General features: G+C 32.3%; 5 protein-coding genes and 1 non-coding gene across 12 annotated transcripts; 4 read left to right on the top strand and 2 right to left on the bottom strand.

Moving 5' to 3' along the window:
- The first annotated feature begins 2,615 nt into the window (after nucleotides 1-2,615).
- AT3G25680 (SLH domain protein) lies at nucleotides 2,616-5,431 on the top strand. Its single transcript, NM_113467.3, has 11 exons — nucleotides 2,616-2,940; nucleotides 3,034-3,120; nucleotides 3,213-3,371; nucleotides 3,457-3,545; nucleotides 3,632-3,720; nucleotides 3,811-3,914; nucleotides 4,003-4,090; nucleotides 4,188-4,263; nucleotides 4,353-4,467; nucleotides 4,553-5,084; nucleotides 5,169-5,431. The coding sequence occupies exons 1-11, from the start codon at nucleotides 2,697-2,699 to the stop codon at nucleotides 5,260-5,262; spliced, it is 1,677 nt and encodes a 558-aa protein (NP_566775.2). The 5' UTR covers nucleotides 2,616-2,696; the 3' UTR covers nucleotides 5,263-5,431.
- A 16-nt stretch (nucleotides 5,432-5,447) lies between these two features.
- CHUP1 (Hydroxyproline-rich glycoprotein family protein) lies at nucleotides 5,448-10,957 on the top strand. 6 transcript variants are annotated; one of them, NM_001338761.1, is made up of 11 exons: nucleotides 5,448-5,632; nucleotides 6,014-6,075; nucleotides 6,920-7,161; nucleotides 7,254-7,318; nucleotides 7,387-8,151; nucleotides 8,227-9,615; nucleotides 9,694-9,825; nucleotides 9,917-10,098; nucleotides 10,174-10,285; nucleotides 10,393-10,536; nucleotides 10,633-10,957. In NM_001338761.1, exons 3-11 carry the CDS (start codon nucleotides 7,065-7,067, stop codon nucleotides 10,759-10,761), a joined length of 3,015 nt encoding a protein of 1,004 aa, NP_001327702.1. In that variant the 5' UTR covers nucleotides 5,448-5,632; nucleotides 6,014-6,075; nucleotides 6,920-7,064; the 3' UTR covers nucleotides 10,762-10,957. The 6 variants fall into 6 exon arrangements, with proteins under 6 accessions (NP_001327702.1, NP_001327703.1, NP_001327701.1 ...); NM_001338762.1 differs by having other exon boundaries at nucleotides 7,081-7,161; NM_001338763.1 differs by having other exon boundaries at nucleotides 5,477-5,632; nucleotides 6,014-7,161; nucleotides 10,633-10,903.
- Nucleotides 10,958-11,722: 765 nt separating this feature from the next.
- AT3G25700 (Eukaryotic aspartyl protease family protein) lies at nucleotides 11,723-13,586 on the top strand. 2 transcript variants are annotated; one of them, NM_001161174.1, is made up of 2 exons: nucleotides 11,723-12,589; nucleotides 12,896-13,467. In NM_001161174.1, exons 1-2 carry the CDS (start codon nucleotides 11,941-11,943, stop codon nucleotides 13,297-13,299), a joined length of 1,053 nt encoding a protein of 350 aa, NP_001154646.1. In that variant the 5' UTR covers nucleotides 11,723-11,940; the 3' UTR covers nucleotides 13,300-13,467. The 2 variants fall into 2 exon arrangements, with proteins under 2 accessions (NP_001154646.1, NP_189198.1); NM_113469.3 differs by having other exon boundaries at nucleotides 11,723-13,586.
- Nucleotides 13,587-22,502: 8,916 nt separating this feature from the next.
- BHLH32 (basic helix-loop-helix 32) lies at nucleotides 22,503-24,491 on the top strand. Its single transcript, NM_113470.3, has 2 exons — nucleotides 22,503-23,090; nucleotides 23,555-24,491. The coding sequence occupies exons 1-2, from the start codon at nucleotides 22,602-22,604 to the stop codon at nucleotides 24,098-24,100; spliced, it is 1,035 nt and encodes a 344-aa protein (NP_189199.1). The 5' UTR covers nucleotides 22,503-22,601; the 3' UTR covers nucleotides 24,101-24,491.
- Nucleotides 24,492-25,377: 886 nt separating this feature from the next.
- Nucleotides 25,378-25,451, bottom strand: AT3G25715. Its single transcript has one exon. It is a non-coding gene; the product is annotated as a tRNA-Ile (tRNA).
- Nucleotides 25,452-26,121: 670 nt separating this feature from the next.
- Nucleotides 26,122-26,417, bottom strand: AT3G25716 (uncharacterized protein; the record flags this gene model as incomplete). Its single annotated transcript, NM_001125228.1, has 1 exon — nucleotides 26,122-26,417. The coding sequence occupies one exon, from the start codon at nucleotides 26,415-26,417 to the stop codon at nucleotides 26,223-26,225; it is 195 nt and encodes a 64-aa protein (NP_001118700.1). The 3' UTR covers nucleotides 26,122-26,222.
- Nucleotides 26,418-27,888: the final 1,471 nt, after the last annotated feature.

Raw genomic sequence — 27,888 nt, forward strand, 5'->3', positions numbered from 1 at the left:
AAAAGAAGAGGGCTAATGTGGAAAATAGGATCACAACTTCACAAGGATCAAGGATGCTATTGCACTTCTTTAATGTCTATTGATTATTGATAAAGATTTTTTTCTTTACTTCTTTAATTTTTTTTTTCTTATAGCTCTTCCAGATGTCCCGTTGACATTTATTTGTAGTTAATTATTGGCATAGCTTTATTCAAAATAAAGGGATAAATGTGTTTTATTATTCTTTGTAGCTTCCATAGGTAAGAGCATCTCCAATGGAAAAGCTTTTTCTATGGTTCTCTTCATTTTTTAAAATTAAATTTTTAAAAAAACTTACAAGAGAGCTTTTGGATTTTCTTTTTAGTTTTTCATTCTCCAATAATAGTTTCTCTTACACAAATTCTCTAAAGAAAGGAAATTATTTTACTATTATTTTATTAATAATAATTATTGCAAATCATAAAATATTAAAAATACATTATTTTGAAATATTTTAAAATAGATATTCCAAAAAGGAAAATTGAAATAACGATCAGTTGTTCTGTTGATTGATGATACGATGATGCATCTATTGAGATTGATAACGTTAGAAACGAGATCCAACAGAGTAATATCCATAACAGAACACAAGAATAAAAAAAGAATAAAAGGCAAAAAAAAAATTGTTAAAAATTTTAAACAGATTAATTATAGCTTGCCACGTAGCAGGCTCCTCAAGTTAAAAAAAAAGCTCTTCTCTCCATATTAATGTATTTTCATTTATTTTTATTACAATTAAATTAGAGAACCCGTGATTTTTGAGCAGAGAACCTCCTATTGGAAGTGCTCTAAGTTCGTCGTAGACAAAGTTAATCACCGTCCTGGTATTAACCACACGACCTCAAATAGACATAGATTTTTTTTTTCTTTTACCTTTTTAAATAGAGAGTTATAGTTATAACCTTTCTATATATCTTTGTTTTTATGGAACTTCGTTCTTATTAATTTACAACGTTTCTATGTTTTACTTATAAACTATTTATCTATCTCTATTTACTTATCAGTTGATCGATTTTGATTCTTAATTTGTAACATGTGTTTTTATGGATTTTGCTTAAATCTTTTTATTTATCTGAAGCCGAAAAATCTTATATGTTGTTTGATGTAGAGGGGTTGAAGTCTCCTATCATTTATGTTTTTTTGCTTAAATGGTTCTTTTGTGACATTAATTATTAAGTTGCTCTATTTTATGCGTATGTGTGTTTTACCATCGAAGCAGTAGTAGCTGACTATACTGGACGAATCCCTAACCTTTTTTTTTTCGTCCGGAATCCCTAACCTACGTTTAAAATTTGAGGCAGACTTTAGTGTTGCTAATAATAGTTTAGGGTTAATATCATTGGTTTGTAAAAAAAAAGAAGAAATCATTGACTTATGTAAGTTTTTATTATTGTGTGTCGTTTGATATGTCAATGTTGACTTCATGTGTCTAAAGATGATTCATTATCTTCTTTGGCCAAACAAAAACTATTTGTCTGCATATCCGAATAAAAATTATTTACTTTGCACTGATTTTGGTGGAGAATTAAACTTTGAAAATGTTCCCTACCAAAAAAGAAAACTTTGAAAATGTTTATTTTATTGCAAGCATGCGTTAATATTTTTTTTCCAAGATTTCATATCCACTCATCTACAACTTGATAGATTTTGTTCTTTCACATTACAAAATATGCATTTGTAAGAAATTAATACAATACTAGAATCTTCTCATGGAAAATACCCACGATGAAAGATATGTTCATGTCATGAGCTCAATGTTTGAGCTTCCTTTCAATTTCAGTTTTAGAATTTTAGCATATAAAAGTTTCTAAATTTTTAATGTAATCACTAATTTGATTGAGAACCAACTTTTATCATTGCACAAAAGAATACAAAATAAAAAATATTTTACCTTGTGTTATGTACCTTCAAAAACCAAGTAAGTACTATATGATGTTTTACTATTTTCTGAATTTCGTATTTGAAATCAAATTTCTGTCAATAGTAATTATTTTTTTTTGAAAAATTACAGCAATTATAAAGTCTTTTATATATTAGATACTTATTATTACCAACATCAATATATATATATATAATTAATATTCTGACAACTATTATTAATCATACTCTCTATGTTTTTTATTAATGTATATTAAAGGATTTTCCACATATTATGATATGATTATAGATGCAATATTTTTGTGATTTATAATTTTGAATTTTTTATAACTCGAAATCATCTGTATTTAATTATTATTTTTTGAAGTTTATAATTCATTAAAAATAACTAATAAATATTGCATTGAGAACTTAAAATATCTTTTTTTTTGAAATAAAACAATTCCTAAACATAGAGTAACAAAAATAAAAAGAGAGTATATATATTTCACCAAAATATAAGATAACTGATTAAAAAACTATTAGTATATAGTACATTTCACCAAAATATATAAAACAATCTACTACTTTAAAAATAATAATTAAGCTCTCTCGAACTTAAAAATTGCATAGCACAAACCGAGACTAATTGATTCAACCGAGACTAAACCGGAGAATAAGCCTAAACCAGAACCCTCGGAATCATTTAGAAGGATAGTCTTGTTGTATCACAGCGAGACAGCTTCTCTTCCCCATCTTCTCTCGCTGCTTCTTCGATCATTGAAGCATCCACCCAGAAAAACCCTAATTCTCCTGACAAAATGAGCTCTTTCTCAGTTAAAAAGTCCCCAAATTCTTCCTTCCTCTTCCCAAAAATCACACCTTTACTTATACGACATCGTCTCACTCTCCCATTACTAGTTCCTCCTCACAAACCACCAAGATTCCGCATCGTTGCTTCTCTCTCCGGTACTTCATGGGTCTCTCAAGCTTCTCAAGACAAATATGGTGGTTGGGCTCTTGCTGAAGATGAAACTCCTTCTCCTCATTCGATAACTAAAAAAAGTTAGTACCTTCGAAGAATGTTAGTGGGAAATTGAAGAAATTTCATAACTTTGTGTTGCAATTGATTTGATTATTTGTTTTTTGTGAGTTTAGAGTGGAGGAATGTTGTAATCACTGGTGTTGGATCGTCACTTGCTGTTGTATTAGCTACTATTGCTTACTTCTCAATCTCCAGAAAAGGTCCAACAACAATTCTTAACTCGTTTGGTCTGTTTCTGAATTTTGTAGGATGGTTTAATCTGAGATTCTGTGGTTTGTTGTTTCTTTGACAGGTTTTAGGTTTAGCTTTAGTAATCTATTGCAATATCAAAATGTGGAATTGGATCAGAATGATAATGAAGAGAGTGAAACTCTGTTCAATGATGAGAACAATTCTCCTTCTGAGGCTAACTCTGAAAGCGTTGACTATGTTTCAGATAATGTTGACTCAAGTAAGTTCTCATCTTGGTTAATTTGTGAGTTTGAAAGAATCTGTAAACTGTTGTTACCATTTGCTCTAACAAGTCTTTACTTTAGCATCAACCGGAAAAACTCACCGTGTCGCTACTCCGGTTGCTGTGGATGCTGCTCAACAGGAAGCAATAGCAGTTTTAAAGAAACTAAAGGTTTGTTTCGAGAAACTTGCTCTTGAATTGAGCCTTAGTTGTCCAGCTCTGATCATGAACATGTTACTTGTAATTAAGTTGTTCAGATATATGAAGATGATATAGTGGCAGACGAGTTGTGTACTAAACGAGAGTATGCTAGATGGCTAGTTCGTTCTAATTCGTTATTAGAGAGGTAATGATACTTGGAGCACATTTTTCCAATAAGTCATAAGTCTCTTAGCGTTTGTGGTGGATTGACACAATGTGTTTCTCTTGCCTTTAGAAATCCAATGCACATGATTGTGCCAGCAGTAGCTTTAGCTGGCTCTTCTATTCCTGCATTTGACGATATAAATACCTCAGACCCTGACTTCGAGTACATTCAAGGTAAAAATCGATAAGAGATATTTCTACTTTGGTTTAATAGTTTATTAGAACTTCTGTAAATGATATATATTTTTGGGTTTTTATTCAGCCTTGGCAGAGGCAGGCATTACTTCCAGCAAGCTCAGCGGAGAAGATTCTCGAAATGACTTGGGAAACAGTAATTTTAATCCTGAAAGGTATAATAAGGATTAGCTTTTTTCATCTGCTATGTATTTGTCTCATTGTTCACTGATTTCTAATTGTTTGTAATTTTAACTAAAATGGTGGCTGCAGTTTTGTCTCCCGACTCGATTTGGTTAACTGGAAAGCTCAGTTGGAGTGTGGTTTCCATCCAGAAATTATGGAAGAGGTATGATGAAGTTTTAACATTTGAGGATAAATGGCAATGTTTATCAAATACTTTTATCTCTTAAACTGCCTGACTTGTTTACAGTCCAGATATCAAGGACAAAGGTCGACTATATAGACACGAAGAATATCAATCCCGATATGGCTCTCGGATTCTTCTTGGACTTCTTGATGGGTGACAAGAGTACGATCAGAAACGTTTTTGGTATTCTTCTATCTCTAATTCTGACCTTCTCCTTCTTCATTGTATTGTTGATGTGTGTATGTAATTGAGTTTTCATAACTTACAGGTAGGATCAAGCGGTTTCAGCCAAATAGACCTGTTACGAAAGCACAAGCAGCTGTAGCATTAACAAGCGGTAAAATGGTGAAAGCTATCACAGCAGAGCTATCAAGGTTAGAAGCAGAGTCCCTCTCGCAGAAAGCTGAGACAGAAGAAATCAGATCGGAATTGCTAGAAAAAGGCGAGATAAGGCAATTTTGGGATGAGAAGATTCAGGCAGAGAGATCCCGAGGATTTGAGATGGAAGAGCTGTATCTCTCTAGAGTTAATGAAGTAGAAGAAGAAAAAACCACTCAGGAGAAGTGGTCTGCGGAGCGTTTGAAAGAGAAAGCAGCCATAGACTGTCAGAAACAGTTGCTTAATAGCTTGACTGAGGAGATTGATGAGATGTCTCAGAGGCTAATATCTGATAAATCTGTTTATCTGACTGAACACAGCAAGTTACAAGAGATGCTAAGTGACTTACAATCAAAACTTGAATCGCTTATCGACAAAAGATCTATCCTCGAAGCTGAAGTCGAAGCTCTTCGGATACTAAGGTAAATGGATATTTATTATTGTAGCAAAGTTTTGATATTTTGGAAAAGTTTTAACTAATTATGAGTGAATGAAAGAAAATGCAGATCTTGGATAGAGGATGAAGGTAAGGCAAGCCAAGCCAGAGCTAAGGTTCTCGAAGAAGCGGGACGAAGATGGAAATGGAACGATAATGCTTGAATCTTTCTTCAGATTGTACAAAAATTTGTTGAGTGATCATTGTTTGTTATATTAAGCAAATCCACAAATTTGGTTTTGTTGGTTTTTTATTTGGGGAAAGACAATTGACTATTAACCCTTAATCCAATCTTGGTTTCAAATTAAAGAGAGAATAAATGTTGAAGAACCTAATCATTGGCTTCGAACTTATTCTCACACTTTCTTTCTTTAGCAATGAAATTTCAAATTTTGAAGAGCGATTTACAAAAACCGTTGATTAAAAATGAAACCTTCACGCCATTGTTCAATACTATCAAAGTTCAGTGCTTTCTCTATAACCAACAATCGACATTGGAAGAAGAAAACTCTAATCTTCGCTAGTTGAAGTCTGGTATGCTTCTTCTCCCTTTTCACGAACTGGGTTTGCTTAAAAATCGCTTCTTCTTCTTCTTCCTTTAGACATTTAGTTTTTAGGGTTTCGTAGTTAACAGTTACAGTGTACCAGTCAAACCAAAACTGGGTCATAATTTAAGAGTTACGTCTTTTGTTTTAGAAAAGAAACTTTCTCAATTCTTAGTGTATCTTTGATGAATTCCAATGTTTTTCCTCAGACAAGAAACAATTAAACCCGTTCTTGTCTTTTTGCTTTGCAAGTGTATGTTCTCTCTGACTTGTTCACACCAGAAAATTCCTCTGCCATACAATAATACAGTAGATAGATAAGTTCGTTTAGGCTCCACTTGTATCTGAATCTTTTAACTGTTTTGTGCAGATTGGTAAAAAAGAATCAGAATCCAGTGAAGGGTCTAAATATGAGTTTCCACACCATATCATGTAAGATTCTTACATCTCTTTACAAGAACCTGTTCTCTTTTGTTATCTCTTCTTATTCACACACTTGTTTCTTAGATAAGGCTAAAAAGGCAAACATGTGAAATCTATGGCTGATAAAAAAGGGTTTTGATAAGATAATGAAAAGGCCATTCTTGGTTTTCATGTTTGGTTGATTTGATTTTCCTTTACCATTTTAACTAAAATTGAATTAGAAAAAAAATTCAATCTTTCTGTTTTCTTGTATATGGTTGTTGCTATGTAGCGTGGCAACACACCTCTACTTGTACCTGGTCCCCCAAACATCTCAACATAATCTAAATCTCACATTTTTCTTATGCAAATGGACCAAACTTATTTCTTGAATGACCTTTACCAAATTTTGAGATCACTAATCTTTATATTGACTAGATTTGTCTTTGATAAATGTCTTATCTTTAACTAACTTATGTGTTTAGTTCACCGTCTAGTTTGGTAAATTGCTATAACACAAGAGACAGAATTCTTAATCTTTAGCTTTGAACTTTTAATTGAGTTTTTTTTCACAGCTGCTTCTTGGTCATGGCTTAAGACCCCATCTATTACGATACATGTCTATTTCCTCATCTGTCTTGAGCTAAAAACAGCGACTATTATTGGTTGTTTTTTCATTTTATTTAATGCTGAGATTTTTGGACTCTGATGCATGCGACTTGAGAGGTCCATAAAGCTGATAAGATCGAATTTTGTGATGATAAGTGTCTTTTTTTTTTCCTTCTTTTCTTTGGTGGACATAGTTCTGTAAAGTTTTGTCAGTACCTGGAAGTTTCTCTTACAGAAGCAAGTGTGTTTATCCATTTGTCATAAGGTTGATGAACAAGATTTGGACTAGAGATTGTTTGAAGGAACGATGGGTTAAGTTAGTATCAGTAGAGTGATAATTTTAAGGAGACTTTCCGGTTCTGTAGATGAGACGGGGAAGGGAATTGATTCCCATTTCAAGATTTTAATATATGTTTGTCCGGATAGGGTTTGTTGTTGCTGCTTCCATTGCAGCAGTTACTGTTAAGCGGCTCAACGTTAAACCCTCCAAACCAAGCAAACCATCAGGTACTACTGTTTTTTCTTATACAAGCACCAACTGTATTTAACACCATACATAGCATCTGACTTTGTTTTGTTTTCTGCATTTCGCTCTTAAGATAATGGCGAAGGAGGCGACAAAGAACAGTCTGTGGATCCCGACTACAATCTCAATGACAAGAATGTAAGTGTACTTTGGAAAGTTTTGTTCTTTCAGAGACATGTTTTTGACAACTTGGATAATATTTTCAGCTGCAAGAGGAGGAAGAGGAAGAAGAAGAAGAGGTGAAACTAATCAACAGTGTAATCAATCAGACTCGTGGAAGTTTCTCGGACTACTTAGATGATGATATATTACCCGAGTTTGAAGATCTTTTATCTGGTGAGATTGAGTATCCATTGCCTGATGATGATAATAACTTGGAGAAAGCTGAGAAAGAGAGGAAATATGAAGTCGAGATGGCTTATAACGATGGTGAGCTCGAACGGTTAAAGCAATTAGTTAAGGAGCTAGAAGAAAGAGAAGTGAAACTTGAAGGTGAATTACTCGAGTATTATGGACTTAAAGAGCAAGAATCAGATATCGTTGAGTTACAAAGACAGCTCAAGATCAAGACTGTTGAGATTGATATGTTAAACATCACTATTAATTCTCTGCAAGCTGAGAGAAAAAAGCTTCAAGAAGAGCTCTCACAAAACGGTATTGTAAGAAAGGAGCTTGAAGTGGCGAGAAACAAGATCAAGGAGTTGCAGAGGCAAATCCAACTCGATGCTAACCAGACGAAAGGACAGTTACTGTTGCTTAAGCAGCATGTATCAAGTCTTCAAATGAAAGAAGAAGAAGCTATGAATAAAGATACTGAAGTTGAGAGGAAGCTTAAAGCTGTACAGGATTTGGAAGTGCAAGTTATGGAACTCAAGAGAAAAAATAGAGAGCTTCAACATGAGAAGAGAGAGTTATCCATTAAACTCGATTCAGCGGAAGCAAGAATTGCAACTCTTTCAAACATGACTGAGGTATGTGTAATGATTCCTTCATAATCAGTTTTATTCTTCCTTTCTTGGATTGTAATGTTCTGTCTTTTTTCGTAGAGCGATAAAGTGGCGAAAGTTAGAGAAGAGGTTAACAATTTGAAGCATAACAATGAGGATTTGTTAAAGCAAGTGGAAGGGCTTCAAATGAATAGGTTTAGTGAAGTTGAGGAATTGGTTTATCTACGTTGGGTCAATGCATGTTTACGGTATGAGTTAAGAAACTACCAGACACCAGCTGGTAAAATCTCAGCTCGTGACTTAAGCAAGAACCTAAGCCCCAAGTCCCAAGCAAAAGCAAAACGGTTAATGTTAGAGTATGCTGGTTCAGAGCGTGGCCAAGGAGATACCGACTTAGAAAGCAACTATTCTCAACCTTCATCTCCGGGAAGCGATGATTTCGATAATGCTTCAATGGATAGTTCCACAAGTAGGTTTAGTAGTTTTAGCAAGAAGCCAGGATTGATTCAGAAACTTAAGAAATGGGGCAAAAGCAAGGATGATTCAAGCGTTCAATCATCGCCTTCAAGATCATTTTACGGAGGATCACCGGGAAGACTTAGCTCGAGTATGAATAAACAGAGAGGTCCTTTAGAATCTTTGATGATTAGAAACGCTGGTGAATCCGTAGCCATAACAACATTTGGTCAAGTGGATCAAGAATCTCCTGGTACCCCTGAAACACCGAATCTTCCAAGAATCAGAACACAACAACAAGCTTCTTCTCCGGGTGAGGGTTTGAATTCCGTTGCAGCATCGTTCCACGTGATGTCTAAATCGGTTGACAATGTTTTGGATGAGAAGTATCCTGCGTACAAAGACAGGCATAAGTTGGCAGTTGAAAGAGAGAAGCACATTAAGCATAAAGCAGATCAAGCAAGAGCAGAGAGATTTGGCGGTAATGTGGCTTTGCCTCCTAAACTTGCTCAACTAAAGGAGAAAAGGGTTGTTGTTCCCTCTGTGATCACAGCCACAGGTGATCAGTCTAACGAGTCAAATGAATCTAACGAAGGTAAAGCCAGCGAAAACGCTGCAACCGTAACCAAAATGAAGCTTGTAGACATTGAGAAACGACCTCCTAGAGTACCTCGCCCGCCTCCAAGATCAGCTGGAGGTGGTAAAAGTACTAACTTGCCTTCAGCAAGACCTCCTTTACCTGGTGGTGGTCCACCACCACCTCCTCCACCACCTGGCGGTGGACCGCCTCCTCCACCTGGCGGTGGACCACCTCCACCACCACCTCCTCCTGGAGCACTTGGAAGAGGAGCGGGAGGCGGGAACAAAGTTCACCGAGCTCCTGAGCTTGTTGAGTTTTATCAATCATTGATGAAACGTGAATCGAAGAAAGAAGGTGCACCTTCTTTGATCTCTTCAGGAACTGGTAATTCTTCAGCAGCTAGGAACAATATGATTGGGGAAATCGAGAACCGATCAACATTCCTCTTAGCAGTAAGTTCACACTTTCAATATAATGTTAAATGCAATTGGATTTGAAACAAAGAATCAATTGTTTAAACTTGATTACAGGTAAAAGCGGATGTGGAGACACAAGGGGACTTTGTACAGTCGTTAGCAACTGAAGTCCGAGCTTCTTCTTTCACCGACATAGAAGATCTCTTGGCGTTCGTTAGCTGGCTAGATGAAGAGCTCTCCTTCTTGGTCATTAACTCCTCTTTTCAACATTACTTTCTAACCGCTATTTCGGTTTTTTTTTTAAAACTCACGGATCAATCTCTATCGTTTTGTGTAGGTTGATGAAAGGGCAGTTCTTAAACACTTTGACTGGCCAGAAGGTAAAGCTGATGCGCTACGAGAAGCAGCTTTTGAATATCAAGATCTTATGAAACTGGAGAAGCAAGTTACGTCCTTTGTTGATGATCCTAATCTCTCTTGTGAACCTGCTTTGAAGAAGATGTACAAGTTGCTAGAGAAGTAAGTAAAATGTCAATCCGAAAAACACACACTAAATCTTTCCTTACTAATGTTCCATTTCTGTTTCTTTCACAGGGTTGAACAAAGTGTATACGCGCTTTTACGTACGAGAGACATGGCGATTTCACGATATAAAGAATTCGGGATTCCAGTTGATTGGTTATCTGATACTGGCGTCGTAGGAAAGGTAAAACACATTTGTTCTTTCTGATCCCCTTCCATTTATCTTTTTATCTGGAAAACAATCTTGAAAATGCTCTGTTTGGTTTTTGTTTCATTTTCATCACAACACAGATCAAGCTTTCGTCAGTCCAGCTCGCGAAGAAGTACATGAAACGAGTAGCTTATGAGCTAGATTCAGTGAGCGGATCCGATAAAGATCCGAACAGAGAGTTCTTGCTTCTCCAAGGTGTTCGTTTCGCGTTTAGAGTCCATCAGGTAAAATAAAAACAAGAAACATAAGAAACCTAAAATGACCAAAATTTCTCAGTTGTTTGAATATATAACTGAATATGTTTGTTTTGTTATGTATAGTTTGCTGGAGGGTTTGATGCAGAGAGCATGAAAGCATTTGAGGAACTTAGAAGCAGAGCCAAAACTGAAAGTGGAGACAATAATAATAATAATAATAATAATAGCAATGAAGAAGAATCTGTAAACTGAGTTTTATTACTTCTCTCTGTATCATTTGTATCACATACTTCATTTATAGTACAGTGAAATTTATAGATTCTTGTAAAAAGAAATACAACATTTTTCTTTGACAAAAAAAAAAGAAATACAATTTTTTTGTGTGTAGGTTTGCAATGATCTTTATTTACTATATAGTAGTATTAGATAATGAATTGGCAATAAATTTGTAATCTCCCAAACTACTGAAGAAAAGATAAAATAATTGTGGTTTGTCTTAAAAGTCACATGTTTCATATCATGTGCAGCCATGCAAAGTATCTCCCGAATCTTCTTCACTCTTTAATGTTTTACAGTATTTTGTTTATAAACTTTAAATCAGTTTCATTGAATTTATCACAATATTTTAGGTTATTTTTTTCCATGTTTTAGTAAAGTGCAAAATAAAAATAATAATGGTTCACTAGATTTACAGCATATAACAACAAAAGGACTAGCTCTATTTTTTCTTTTGTAATTTTATGCAATCGTATAAAAGAAATAATATTCATGTTTTTTAAGTTTTGGAAATTAAGTATTTCTGCCACCACCTAACAAACAGGGTCCATTTCTTGGGTATAGTACTTTTCACGTCCAAACAAGATCTACATTTATTATAATTATTGTATTCGTATAACATTATCATCATAATAATGATTTATATCATCCGACCCTCTTATAATAAATGAAATAAATTCACGGATCTAAGACTAAGATTACAATCACTAATAGTCTAATATAACATTTTTCGATTACTCCAACATCAAAATCAACTCTTTTTTTTAATATTATCATACTCCTCTATCAAGAACAAAAACTAAAAAAAAAAGTATAACACAAACCGTAAACACGATTACTAATATTTAATGTTTAAAATTATCAATCGAATCAATGATTAAAAAATCAAATAAAGTTAAAAGTAAAAAGAACAAAGAAACAAAACAAAAACACATTTAGACAGCTAGAGTTTTATTACAAAAGCCAAAGCTTTATTTTTGATACCCCCCAAAAACAGATATCTTTCAGTCTTCACGTTGCAATATACTCACATTTCGACCACATACTGACAAAAACTCCGTATATATATACGTATAAAAATACGGTCTTCTTCTTCTTCTTCATCTCTTACAAACACAGACACAAAAATCACAAAACCCTTCTCACTCTCTCTCAATGTTTCCTCTCATCTTCTTCCTCTGTTCTTTCCTCTCTCTTTTCCTCCTCCCGCCGTCAAATATCGCCGCCGTGAGTAACCACAACAAATACCTAAAGCTTCCACTACTACGCAAATCTCCGTTTCCTTCTCCAACACAAGCTCTAGCTTTAGACACTCGCCGTCTCCATTTTCTCTCTCTCCGTAGAAAACCAATCCCATTCGTCAAATCTCCGGTGGTCTCCGGCGCAGCTTCCGGGTCGGGTCAATACTTTGTGGATCTTCGTATCGGACAACCGCCTCAATCGTTACTTCTGATCGCCGACACAGGAAGCGATCTCGTTTGGGTTAAATGTTCAGCTTGCCGGAACTGTTCTCATCATTCTCCGGCCACCGTCTTCTTCCCTCGCCACTCCTCAACATTCTCTCCCGCCCATTGCTACGACCCGGTTTGTCGTTTAGTACCTAAACCGGATCGAGCTCCGATATGTAACCATACCCGGATCCATTCCACGTGTCATTACGAGTATGGTTACGCTGACGGTTCATTAACTTCCGGTTTATTCGCTAGAGAAACGACGTCGTTGAAAACAAGCTCTGGTAAAGAAGCGAGGTTAAAAAGCGTTGCTTTTGGATGCGGGTTTCGGATCTCGGGTCAATCCGTATCAGGTACGAGTTTCAATGGAGCCAATGGAGTAATGGGCTTGGGCCGTGGGCCTATTTCTTTTGCTTCTCAGTTGGGCCGTCGTTTTGGTAACAAGTTTTCTTATTGCTTAATGGATTACACACTCTCTCCGCCGCCGACGAGTTATCTCATCATCGGTAACGGCGGCGACGGCATTTCAAAGCTTTTCTTCACTCCGTTGCTCACGAATCCGTTATCGCCAACTTTTTACTACGTTAAATTAAAATCTGTTTTCGTTAACGGTGCGAAATTACGAATCGATCCTTCAATTTGGGAAATCGATGATTCAGGTAACGGCGGAACCGTCGTGGATTCCGGCACAACCTTAGCGTTTTTAGCTGAACCGGCGTATCGATCGGTTATCGCCGCCGTGAGACGACGGGTAAAGCTCCCTATCGCTGATGCGCTGACTCCGGGGTTTGATTTATGCGTTAACGTCTCCGGCGTCACGAAACCGGAAAAGATATTACCGAGGTTGAAATTTGAATTCTCCGGTGGTGCTGTGTTTGTTCCGCCGCCGAGGAATTACTTTATTGAGACGGAGGAGCAGATTCAGTGTCTGGCGATTCAATCGGTGGATCCGAAAGTTGGATTTTCAGTGATTGGGAATTTGATGCAACAAGGTTTCTTGTTTGAATTCGATAGAGATAGATCACGGTTAGGTTTTTCTCGTCGTGGTTGTGCTCTGCCGTGAAGGATTTTACACTGGAATATTCCTTTTCGATTCGCATAAAGATTCTTTTTTTTTTTGGAAGTACGAAACGTAGGTGACGGTTCACTGTTACCGAAAATAGAAATAAAATAATCTTTTTGGAGTTTGTATAATTTCGATTAAAAAAATAGAAATACATATATAATACATTATATAGATTTTATTCTAATTTTTATGTGATGTTTTTGTTAAATGCTTAGATATTACTTATTTTTATAAGGATAAAATTTGTAATATGAATTGAAATTAATACTGAAAGTGCAATGTATAAATAATAATAAAAAAAATAAAAAGGACTTTTTATTAAAAATTAGAAGGATAATATTTCATTGTTACAAGATTGTTTTTCTTTTTCCATGTAAAACTCAATACTAATATCTCTCTAGTGATAAGCTATATAGATCAATACTATGAGTATGTATTAAACTATAGTTTAGGTGTCGATTAATTTGATCACGACTTCACGAGTGTCATTGTGTCAACTTTAAATCTGAGTTTATATTATATAGGTTTTTGTTTACATCTCTGTGACTCAATGGATCTCTTTACAATTCTTGAAAATGTAAACAATCTAGTGAAAGTTAGTAAACAGTACACATATTGGTGAGCCGAATATGATATAAGCCTAAAATGACTACGTAGCCCAAAATAACTTAGTAGCCCAAAATGCCTATAATCACTTTTATCTATTACAAATCCACAAGGAACGTCAAGTCCAACTAAAAGCCTTATTAAACATGTTCAACTTAATTCTCTCAACTTCTAATTGGTTTAAAGTTGCAAGAGTGTGTTATGATCCTATATAATTAGAAATATTAAATAACCAAACGAAAATAATAATTAAGCAACCTAATCTTTCCAAAAGAAATCTATTACACAACCTTAAGCAAAATAATTAAGTAACTAATCCCTTTTCCATAAAAAACATTATAAAAAAAAAATATATGATTACTTGATAAAACATAAAAGATATAAATTTGATTTTTAAAAACATAGAAAGATATATCGCCATAAATGGTAATATTTTGTCAATACTTTCTCCATCACGTTGAAGTTTCATTTTATGTTAAAATATTCATGAATAAAACGTATTCTTATAATAGAAATTTTTTTATTACATGTTTATGTTTTACACAAACCGATTTTGGATCGTAGATCCATAATAATTTTATTTAAATCACTTTATCCTGCACAAAATACAGGTTGTTATTGTAGTTATTCTTGTATTCAAGATATCTTGCCTCTGTATAATATTAAACTAATTAAATAACGGTTACTCAAATGATTTTGTGCCGATATTAGAGCATTACTATCCATTGTTTAAGGTTGATATAGAGTGATACACGCGTAGATGAATACAAGTTATTCGAAAGCTAAATGTTACAGATAAATTATCTATGTTGTTGTGATATATGTAGCTCAAGTAACATGTCTATATAAAATTATTTTTATTTGTGAAAAACACTATGTTAATCATATATATGAAAGTTGGTCAACTCTCTCCCACAACTTGACACATCAGCACATGAGAGTTTGTCACCTAAACTTTTTAAAATAAGTAATACATAATTAATAATTAATTCAACATATGAACCTATCATAAGTCAGAACTTCAATCATCATTCTTTCTAAGTTTCTTAATTCAATATATCCTCTTTTATTTTTTAGGCATTTAGGTAGAGAATATGATGAGTACATTTTCCGGATGTAATCCTTTCTTTAATGGATTTCTGAGAAATGTTTATATATGAGACTCAGAAATTTTTTTAGCTTGTATGTTTCATTAGTTACGTTAGATTAAGTGATTATCTTAAAACGTATTACACTACGTGAAACACATGTGAAACGTGTTTTATCTACAAACAAATGTTTAAGTTTATCTTTATGATATAACTTAAACACATCATCTAGAGAGTTGGAACCGGTTTTAAAATTAACACCAATAATGTTTTAGGCGATGAACTATCATAAAGCTTCTAAACAAATAACTTTATGTTCTTTTTTTTTTTTCATGTTTGTCCTCTCTTGCTGTTGCAAGGAATTTTCAATTAAAATAAAATCCAATTTTTATATTACCTATCATTGCATATAGTATTTTTGATATATTGTTAAAACTGCTAACCATCCATAAGAAAATATATATATGAAAAAAGAAATAAAAATATGAAAAAAATAAATAGCAAACATTTGAAAAACAATAGTTATTATTAAATACAATTATACAAAATAACAAAAGAGGAGAACAAAACGAATGTTAGAAACAAAATCAAATTTATAAAAATATGCAAGAGTAAGCTAAAATGATGTTCTCCTATTATTTTTTACAACTCTCAATTAAAAAAAGCTACTGGAAAAGCAGATTTTATTACATCCATTATATTATTAAAAAAGAACAAAATGATATTTTTTGCCAAAACATTTGTGAAAATAACAAACAATTATAAAAAAATACATATAAAAAATTGGGAAAAAAATGGAAAAAAATTATGAAACTAGATTTATATCTAATCAAAAATTCGTTAAAGTTAAACAATTAGGATTACAACAAAAGTAAAACAAAAATTTGATATAGAAATGAGAATTTTTATTCGACAATATTAACCCATATGACAGACATAAGACACGAATGAAAAAAAAAAAATCACAAAAATAAATACTCAATATATATGTACACTTAACAATACCAAACAAAAAGTATATATAATACACCTACAAATTAGATTCGGAATAAAGCCAAGTGGTTCAACTATGGATTAAGTGTGGAGCGGTTCAAATACTAACGAAAATATATACATATTCATATATATGTAATTTCTTTTGTTACTATTTAAACAGTACCAAAGCATGGGGTTTCATCACCACCTAAATTACCAACCATTTAAAAAGTTAGAGTTTTCTAAACAATAATAATAAATAATCATTATATGTTAGACATCATTACAATTTAATCCTCAAAATATAAAGAATGAGAACCAACATCCAACATACTCAAAGCTTCTACGTAGGAGTAAAAATTAACAAACAATATATAGTGGTTAATAAAAAATATATAGTTTTCATCCTTCATAATATAATCTCTCTTATAAAAATAACATTTTTAAAAAAGGATGATAAACTAAATATATAAAAAAAATTTAAGGAAAATCAACAACAAAATTCCGCGCGTACACTCATCTAGTTAAGTTTAATTAATGAATATGATATGTAAATTCTAAGACATAAAATGAATGGAGTAAGCATGGCGTCATGATGATCAAAGCCCTAAAAGAGCACCCACCACTCGGGATAATGTTCACAAATCGTAACCAAACTTTTTTCTATTAAAGAATTTATATTCACTTTAAATAACCTTAAAATATTAAGAAAGTGCAAACACACTCATATATGTGTGTATATTATATATGTAAAAGTGTGACATAAGAAGACTACAAATGGCCACAAATGTGAAAAAAGGAAACGCAAAGGGACCAGAGACAACCCATGCGTGTGACCACAAAGTGATGCTTACTTATTTCTTATATGCTTACACATATTTGTTTATTCATAATCCAGAAAATCCATAATATATATGCATAAAGATCACATACACACACATGGGCAAGCACTTCCATATACAAAGAAACTAATTTATACTACTATATTTCATATTTGCTTCCATAAGACCTACCTCATCACACGTCACCGTTTCATATTTGCAAGATAGCCTCTTCAACCTTCCCAACATTTCGTGCACTAATAATGTTCGAATTAAACAAAAAAAAAATTATAAGAATAATGTTCGAATTATCGACATTTTTTCGGATGAGACGACTAAACAAAAGAATGTGCATCCTTTTTTCTTATGGATGATGAATGACATATTTATATGGTGTTTAATACCGGGTGGTAAACTTCTAATGATTAATTGAGTTATGGTCGAACTGAGTTACCGATTAATTAATATTGTCTTTATTTATTTCATTCACCATTATATATAAAAATGAATTTTAGTTAGTGACTGTGAAGTTATGAATTGCACCATAACGTAGAACAAGGTAAATTAATCTCACGTTTATATGTTACAGTTTTCTATGTTAAAAGGAGAAGACATTTATATAAATACATTTTAGAACAATTAAACCAGCAGAATATAATGCAAGAATCTTCAATCATACGGTAGTTTATTGTAAGCTTCTTCTCACATAACAAACTGATTGAGCTAGCTAATATTATTGCTAATCGTTTGGTTTTGATTGATTTAAACATGATGATTGATGATAATGGATTAATAATTCATACATTAGTTCACAGTTCATGATGTACATATGTGCCACTTCATGGAGATTGGGTTTTCATACGCCAATAAGATAAGTAACTTCAGGCTTATATTTGTAGAACTTTGTGAAAATGATATTTAGATATTTATTATATATATATTACAAAATCTACGTTCACCTAATTTTATAATGAGTAAGTAATTAAATATTGATAATCTTATAGCTAGTTACCAGAGTGAAATAAGAGAATCTGATCTTTGTTTTAATATATATCCTAAAAATCTGTCTGAACTCCGATTTTTTTTAAAAATAAAGAATTATAACAAAATTAAAGAATTAGAACAAAAAAGAATTGTCGACACTTTGTTTTCTATTATACCGTTTTAGCTCTGCCTAAATTACATAAATCTTGCCAAAATTAAATCTCTTAGCGAGATTGTTAGGCTACACTTGTGGATTCCTCTGGTTCATGGAGTTCGACCTAATTACTTCCAACCATGGGATACAAATATTAGCCGGTGGGAGACACACACACAAAATTAAATGAAACCTAAAAACGAAAGAACGCTTTTGTAATAAATCATGATCCAATGCACACACTTAAAGACCTTTGCACACATATATGTATGTATTTACACATACACATGTAATGATGTGGTCGTGAAGACCTTTGCACAAATCTGTTGTGTGTAGTCACATATTCACGTGTAAAAGGACAACTTCTGGTTCTGTACATATATATAATCGTCATAAATAGATATAAATGGATGACTACTGATAGTTTTTTTTGTTGTTAAAGAAACTTTTTTTTTTGTTAAAGAAACCTAGTGATAATAACTCAGGGATTCCCTAATAACTCAACCAGTTATTGCAGGTGTAAAGCGTCAATAAATATTCGAATTCGAGTTCAGTTTGTTACTACTTACTACGATCAATATAGGGTGATTGGTGCATGACATGTTAATTTAGACAGATTAAGGTGTCTAAAGGTCCCTTAATCTCCTAATTAAAAAAACGTATTATGATATATGTTTTAAGTTCCATTCAAACGGGTCGACAGTATATATAAGCCTAGTTAATGCTTATGAAACGAGTTTATAACCTATGAAATTCTTTAGTCGATCTTATGGGATTCAATATATCAAAACAGCCCCAATTTTAATTTTTCATTGGTTATTGCAATTTGCAAGTAATATGAAGGATCACAAGTTTTATAATCGTGAATTTCATTTAGTGATTGAAAAGGAAGTAAAACTTACATTTTTGTAAAAAATTAAATTTAGTTGGGGTACAAATTACAATGTTTTCAACTTATATAAGAGTACATTTCACTTCGTAATTGTTTCTCAATAATTTCTCCATATAAGTTTCATTCAATTTCGCTGATTTATTTTGTTATACAAATTTTTTTACCACACTAGTTTTTTTTTTTTTAGTTACAGCCAAAGTAACGAACTGATTTGGTTTTAAATGAGCCATGCTTGTCAAGATGAAAATGATTTTAGCTTTTTCAAAGGCCTTTTGAACATGAACACTGACTTTATTTTAAAGGTAATGATTATAGGTTTCTTCCAACAATGGTTTCCTATCATATGATTCTTCACCATAAAATTATTACATTTTATGGACCAACAGTTAAGCACATACTCGCTAAAGGGTATGGTCTCGTGACAATATTAATATAATATATTGAAAAATGTATTTTTGTTATATAGTATTGGATACCGTGAAACATTATCAGGTTATGTCCATAGTCATTAGAAACTAGTATTATTATTGCTGCTTTTGATATGATGTTTATCACTTTTTCAGTGTATAAAATATGGCTTCATGATATATATACCTTTCGTATACTTGATTTTGATGCAATGTTCATTCTTTTCGTAAATACTAGTATTAAAATTTAGTTAAGTCTTCTAGGTAAGTTAGTTAAATCTAGTACGCTGTATAGTTTAAATAGTACTTCAATCGAACAATTTGTTTTAATACATCATGTTTTTATTGGTGTATTAAACGGAGCAATATTCATGCATCTTGTATTTTAATTAATTAATACTATTTTTAAAAAATCAATCAAAGCATGAATACTCATGGAAAAAAATCTATGATCAAGTCCTTAGTTGAGTGATTTTCACAATTTAAGGGTCGGAAAAATATTTTATAACGTCTATATCAATATGTGATCTGCTTTTATACAAAAAAAATATATAATGGATTAGTTAAAACATGGTGGAGTCAATTATATTAAAACATTACTGATAAATATGCTTTTTAACTCAAACATAGCAAATCAAAAATAGTAAACCTTCACATACAAATATTTATACATTTATAAACGCATGAATATACATTTTTATAAATATTAAAAGGTTTCTGAGTTTAATTCATGATTAATTATAACTAAAGATACTAAAATTCATAAGTAGATTGAAGTAGCTCAATTGAACAAATCTCAGCAAAATACATAGTATATATGAGATGTAAATTCGATTGTTCAAATGTCTTTTCATTAGGACCTGTGTAAAAAGTTTTCGAGAGAAGAATTATAGCGAGGTTTGTTTCAAGTTTCAACAAGAAAAAACAGAAAAGAATCATGTATATAAATCAATCAAGTACTGATAATATAGAAGTATTATTGGAAACAAACAAGAAGAGAAGTAAATTCAAAGACAAAATGATTTAGAATTCTTGGAGAAGGAAAAAGAAGAAGACAGCGTGGAGAAAGAGCCCAGAATGTTGAACGTCGTGTGGGCTTCACTCTGCACCACCACCCCAAAACCCTAGTTCATACCCTATCCTATAATTTATACTCAAAATTTTCTCATTTCTTCTATTATTTATCACCATTCATATGGAAGTATATATTTAATGAAGAATTTTCGGATCTATAGATCATTATATGTAAAATCAGTTTTTGATAAAACATGTGACAGTTTCACAAAAATAGTTCATCTTTCACAAAAATAGTACTCGAATCCGGTAGCATTTTAGTATCCTACTATTTAGTTTTTCCACTCCTTTTCATTATATATATAATGATATAAGTCTTTTTACCTCTTTTTCATAAGTCTTTTTAACTCTTTTTTTCTTTAAAAATGATTATATGCACATCTACTTGATAAACTGGCGGATGGTAAACTTGAGTTAGGTTTGAGAATTTTCACTAATTATTTTAGGATTTGAATCTTCTTTAGTATGAGACAATTAAGCTAACACACTCGAAGATATATTCAGATCATAATCAAAATTTATCCGTTGGATATGTATGAATAGATTAAATAAAAGAGAGAATCTCTTCGGTGCACTTGAGACAAATCTATAACATAGAAAATCTTGATTAGATTAAAAACTAGATTAAAGAAGGAAAGAAAAACAAGAAAGTGGGTTTGGCTATACGAAACGAGTGGGATTATTAATGATTAAAAGTAAAAGTCTTTTTGGTCTCTGGTCGGTCGACAATCCGTGTGTCCTGTGGTCAGTGTTTGTTTTTTATTCTTTTGGTTAATTTTCGAGTATTATTATGCTTTCCACTGAAAAAACAAAAACATTAAGCAGCCAAATGAAATTCTTTTAACGCGTTGTTTCAGAACCTGATGAAAAAACAATAATCATGACCTCTTTCTTCTTCCCCTTTAAATGCATGTCAAATTGTGTAGGAGTGTTTGATTATATAAATTAAATCTACTTTAGTCTTCTCTTCTTTGTAGAATTGTAGAGTCGTGGTATAAACTCGAAAATTTCTTATTATACTTATAGAAATTAGGCAGACGAAATGCTCTTGATTTGCTTACAATCTTAGATTAGGTTTAACCCAAGATAAAAAAAAACTTTGTTTTGATGAAGAAAAACACCTTAGTTACAATTTTGGACATCATCTTTTATTTTCACAGTTAGCATCTGAGACTTTTTTTTCTTTTCTTAAATAGAGTTCTTAGACAATATCTTTTGGGTCCCTGATCATGTCAAATGCCAAAAAAATAAATAAGTATACATGATTGTGTCTATTTGACCATTCTAACTTCTAAAAGTTTCAAATGAAATAACTTTGTCAACTATTATTTTTGCCTATGAATTAGGTGCTGACCAGAATCATCTTGCTAAAATCATGATTTTCTACTATTGCATATTATTCTTGATCGCATTTCACAGATCTTAATATATACGAAAATAACTGTATATATTATCAACTGTTACGATTAATATATAACCATGCATATCGAAATATTTTGAATTAGTATTTTTTTTGCTAAATAATATTTTGATATAGTGGTGGCGTGGTATTCCTCATTTACAAATCGCATGAACTTTATCCTAAATACGATTAACTTAAGTAGAAAAGGCACAAAAATCTTCTATTCATTAACATGAAATCAATTCTTAAGAACATAAATAAATAATAATATTCATAGGAAGCCAAATCCATCAGAGAAATCCACAAGATGATGACAGCTCCCCATTTAGAAGTCGTAAAAGAAAAGCAAAGAAGATGTGCAGCACTTGCAGTTTCATTTGTTTTGTTAGATATACCAGAAAAAAAAAAAGAGTGGTCCCATAAAAACCTGTAATATATAACATTTTAATCAAAGAAAATGATAGATTTTTTTATTAAACAGGAAAAACCACTAACTTTTAATTAAAAAATTTGGAATACAGCAATACATCAAAAATCCATTAACGGTACATTATAGTTGAAAATAAATTCAGGTTACATAATATTTTTTGCGTAATCACTATACTATTCTGCCATTTTATATGGAACTAAGTTCATACGTTATTTCTCACAATTCTCCTTGATGTGATCAAAGATAATGGCGGTCTGATTGTATAACCCGGTGAAAAAGGTTTTTTGGAAAGAATTCTTTAATATTAAAATATCAAATAAATTTTGTTTAAAAATTAAGGACACATTATATAGCACTATATATACACATGTGTATGCATTATCAAATGGGATGTTTGTGACCTTTTGTCTCTTCTTCTCTAAAATTCTCTTTCTCCCAAAAACTAAAAAACCAAAAAAACCAAAAAATGTACGCAATGAAAGAAGAAGACTGTCTTCAAACATTTCACAACTTACAAGACTATCAAGACCAGTTTCATCTTCATCATCATCCACAAATTCTCCCCTGGTCGTCGACATCTTTACCTTCTTTTGACCCACTCCATTTCCCATCTAACCCGACCCGTTATTCTGACCCGGTTCACTACTTCAACAGAAGAGCTTCTTCTTCCTCTTCTTCTTTTGACTATAACGACGGTTTTGTCTCTCCTCCTCCTTCCATGGATCATCCTCAGAACCATCTAAGGATTTTATCCGAAGCTCTTGGACCCATCATGCGTCGTGGCTCGTCCTTTGGGTTCGATGGTGAGATCATGGGAAAATTGAGTGCACAAGAAGTCATGGATGCTAAGGCTTTAGCTGCTTCAAAGAGTCATAGTGAAGCTGAGAGAAGAAGACGAGAGAGAATCAACACTCATCTTGCTAAGCTGCGTAGTATATTACCAAACACAACCAAAGTAAGTCGTTTATAAATAAACACTCTTCTCCTTTCATTATGGTTTGATATTTCAGAAACTAATTCACTATTTTGAAAACCCTATGGAAAAATAGTTTTAATTAATTAATGATCCTTCAAAATTTCTCTTTATTTAGTTATTATTGGTTAGAGTAGTAGTAATTGTTGTTGTTTTTTAATAAAGAGAGTAGTAGTAATTGTTCTTTTTCTGATAAATATAGTACTAATTATTCAGTTTCAAAAATGATAAGTACTATATTTTTCAATATTATCATTTTTATCTATCTCTGTTCAACTATTATCGTTTAGTAGTTGTAAATTTTCAAATTTAAAATAAATGTATCAAATCGATATTTTTGGTAAGTAATTATAGTCCACAGATGGGGTATTTTTGTACTAGTTATTATTATTGAAGAAGAAGAATAAGAAGATTAAATACTTATGATTCGTTTTGGTTTTGTATAGACGGACAAAGCTTCTTTGCTAGCGGAAGTGATCCAACACATGAAGGAGCTAAAACGACAAACATCACAGATCACCGACACGTATCAAGTCCCAACAGAGTGCGATGATCTGACCGTAGATTCGTCTTACAACGACGAGGAAGGAAACTTGGTGATAAGAGCATCCTTTTGCTGCCAAGACAGGACTGACCTCATGCATGACGTCATCAATGCCTTAAAGTCTCTTCGTCTTCGAACTCTCAAAGCTGAGATCGCAACCGTAGGTGGTAGAGTCAAGAACATCTTGTTCTTGAGCCGAGAATACGATGATGAAGAAGATCATGATTCATATCGTAGAAACTTCGATGGTGATGACGTGGAGGATTATGATGAAGAGAGGATGATGAATAATCGTGTGAGTTCGATAGAAGAAGCGTTAAAGGCGGTTATAGAGAAGTGTGTTCATAATAATGATGAAAGTAACGATAACAATAACTTGGAGAAATCATCTTCAGGGGGTATTAAGAGGCAAAGGACTAGTAAGATGGTGAATCGATGTTATAATTAGTTAATTAAGTCAAGTCTTTATTAACTAGGGTTAGTTAATTAGACTTGCAAAATGGGATTTGATTATGGGTTGGTGATATTAGTATTATTTTCGGTGTTTTTAGTAGTTGGGATTGGGTTTCTTCTTCTATGTTTTTTTAATCTATGAAGAACCCTTTGTTTAGGGTTTTATAGTGATGAGTTTGGTTTATATATGGTAGTTAAGACATTTTATCGTCTTAATTAATATAGGAAATGTATAGAGCTTGGGTTTGTATTAATTTATCAAGAAGTTTTATTTATCATATTCATGAACTCTGCAACTATTTAATCTTTTGTTTATAAGCAACAACACTACGTAGTAATAGTATAGAGTATAGTTTTATACTTGTCAATTTATTTTCTATTGTGACTGATATAAGAGAAATGACATAAAGAAATCTCTTACGCATATCCATTGTTATTTTTTCTGACAAACTACAACGATTATGTCGAAATCAGTTTTTAAATGTGCATGGGAGAAATAGTCTATGTCGTACTTACTCTATAATTTATTTCCTCAGTTTCTACATATTTTTTAAAACCACAATTTTTTCTTCACATCCGATATATAATTAATGTGATATTTCTTAAATTAGATTGATGTAGAGAGTTATGTGACGGAAGATTTGTGTAAGTTATATCAAGTGAAATCGAGAGTAGTAGTAGATCGAATCTTTTTCGTGAGAAGTGAAAACTTAGATCTTAGTTCTATTTATAGAAACTTAGTTTTGGGATCTCTGATAATATTGTCTCTTTCGCCGTTACTGACTTACGTTATTTATTACAATATTACAGAGACGGTTGATACCACAAGCACATTACGTCATGATCTCGTCATTTTGTATCTACTGGTTTTTCCTTTAGTCCAAAATTCAACGTAGAACCAAAAAAATGGGCTTATTAATTTGGTGTTTTCTTGAGTCTTATTACTTAGACAGCTTTAGACAAATTCTGTATTCCGGTCCAACAGTCGGAAATTTAATCCACTGAGGAAAAAATTTCAACAAAAAATATATAAATGGTAAAATATCGGCAATATTTAATAATGTAACAGGAATATGAAAGAAAAAAAAATGACAAAAAATAAAGAAAAGACTTTACAATTAAGAATTACGAGTTAAAAGGCCAAGTTTTCTAGACCCAATTTTGGCCCAAGAGATTCGATATGTGCTTTTGAAGAGTGTATAGCCGGTGGGTGATGATATCATTTTGACCCATGGGCTGATGTTGAGGCCCAATAAAGAAAAAATATAAAAATGGCCTATACAGGGATCGAACCTGTGACCTTCGCGTTATTAGCACGACGCTCTAACCAACTGAGCTAATAGGCCAATCTGATTGTAATTCTCGTTTTAGATATTAATAGATGTAATATAGACATAGTATATGAACTTGTGAGGTTTAGAAATATAAGATAATCAAACAGATTGACGATAATTGTCTTATAACAGTTGACATTAAGTAAGAAATTTTCTTTTGATGTCTATAGAGTATAAACATATCTATTATATAATACGTTGAGAAAATAAAATCATGTGCTATGTTACAGATTAGAAGAACACAAATATGAATGCACCTGGAGAGAAGTCCACCAAGTGTTGAAGTACAAGGAAGTGAACATACAAGTATGTGGACCAATAATGTTGAATCTTTTTTAAACATATGTATAATAATAATATCTGAAACATTGCATGAGACCGAAGACTACATCTACATGCAGACCAAAAACACTTTAGCTAGTTGGAATTTGTGATTAGTTGGAGACAGACACCATAAGAATTATGAACATAATTCCGAACAATGAACTTGGTTTATAAACACATGACCATGCGAAACAAATATACTGGTGTGAAAAATGAAATAGCAGAATCATTTATGGAACATAACTTAATTTTTTTCTTATAAAGATTTGCATTAGCCTCCCGAAATAAATAACAGAAATCGCGACTCCAATAAATTTTATGACTAGTGTAAAAGTTATGGAATCATTGAATCTTGAAAGCTATTGAGTTCTTGAAACAAGACTAAAAATGGAAATAAGATATAGTTCACAAATGTTACGTGGGAATGTTTAGTTCAATTGGGTAATGTAAAATAAACCATTAAATCGGAAACTCCATGATGTGAACATCAACAAATAAAATTTGGACCCAGAGGTGAGAAAGTGACAAGAGAAGAGGACGATGGTTCCGGTCACGACGGCGACGGTGGTAGGACCGCCGTGTTGGCCCGCCGCACGTGATCGAGCCTATCCTCTTGTCTTTTTGACCTTTCAACTTCTTTTGTCTCTTCCTCATCAATAACTTTGTGCGTCAAGATTTTCTTACTGCAGACAGATTTTTTTCTCACTGCACATAGATGGATGTACAAAACAACAAGAGAACCGAACTTAGATTCTATAGTGACAATTGCAATTATAGTTATGATGTATCGGGATAATACTTTCTACCATACAGTTTCTTTATTATAGATGAAAAGATTTTATCAGTCTAATATGTATAGTCTAAGCTATGTAACTTTATCATTCATATAACAATATATGTATATATAATATATATATATATAATATATATATAATATATATATATATATATATTCATATGTACATGACAAAATAAACTATAGGTGTAGTGTAGATGAGTACATAAGACATATGGGCTACATAGTTAAAGTTGGCCGACAACAGAATTTCAATGAGACAATGATGCAGATTCAGTTTCTTCCCACCTGACATTTCGACCCCATTTTCTTCCTTTCTTTATCGATAATTAATTTAGTGTTCAATTATTATTTTTCATTTTTGATACAAAGTGTTCAAATTTTAATAAACTTCAGCAATTAATTTAGTGTTATAATGAGGATATTTTGTGGTTGGAGCGGTTGAGAAGGTCTCTCATTCAAAACCTTTGATACAATGATACTACAATCAATATACTTGTTAATTTTAAAAATAACTATAAATTTATTTGCGAAAAAGATTGGCAAAAAAAAAATGAACATTGACAGGCCTTTTATAATATGGGCCCATTAGCTGAGTGCATGGTTTGTAATCAGTTTTAGTCTTCAGATGATATTGAGTATTGACGCAATTACAAAGAAGAAAAGGAAATTAAAATTCACTTTTATTTATTTATAGTAGAATAAATTTGACGTGATATAGTACATGTCTTTCCATCATAAATTAATTTGGCACCTAATGGTCACGTCAGAGGGACCGAACAATAATTTTCGATGATATTGTGTCCCTTGATTTATATCTATAGTCATTGAAACTTGATTAGTTTAATTTGCTAATATAATAAGAACTAAGCAAACATACATCATCATAGTTATATATAGAGAAGTCTTAATGTAAGTCCAAATAACTAAATTAAAGTAGAGTTATCCCATACGTGGAGCACCAACATTACATATGATTAGACAAGTAACCAAAGATTATTTAATTTCAGTTTTTAAATTATCTTCAAATCAATTAGCTAATGATTTGAACTAGGAAGAGGTTAGTTGGTTTGACTAAAAAATGGGAGTTTTTAGTTCATGCATGAAAAGCAGTGTTAGGCAAACTTGTACCTCGCATAATGATTTTGTTTATTTAATAGTAATTGGGATATATAATATTTTTTCTGTTAAAAGCTTCGTAATTGGGTTTTATGAACCGAAACTTGCTATTAACGGCGATGTATATTCTATGCATCCGTGTAATTTGTGAGATATATTACCTTCTTCCACAAGAAAGAAATTATCTTTGGTTTCTTGTTAAGTTAAAAC

This window comes from Arabidopsis thaliana, chromosome 3 (assembly GCF_000001735.4).
Source record: "Arabidopsis thaliana chromosome 3, partial sequence".
NCBI lineage: Eukaryota > Viridiplantae > Streptophyta > Magnoliopsida > Brassicales > Brassicaceae > Arabidopsis > Arabidopsis thaliana.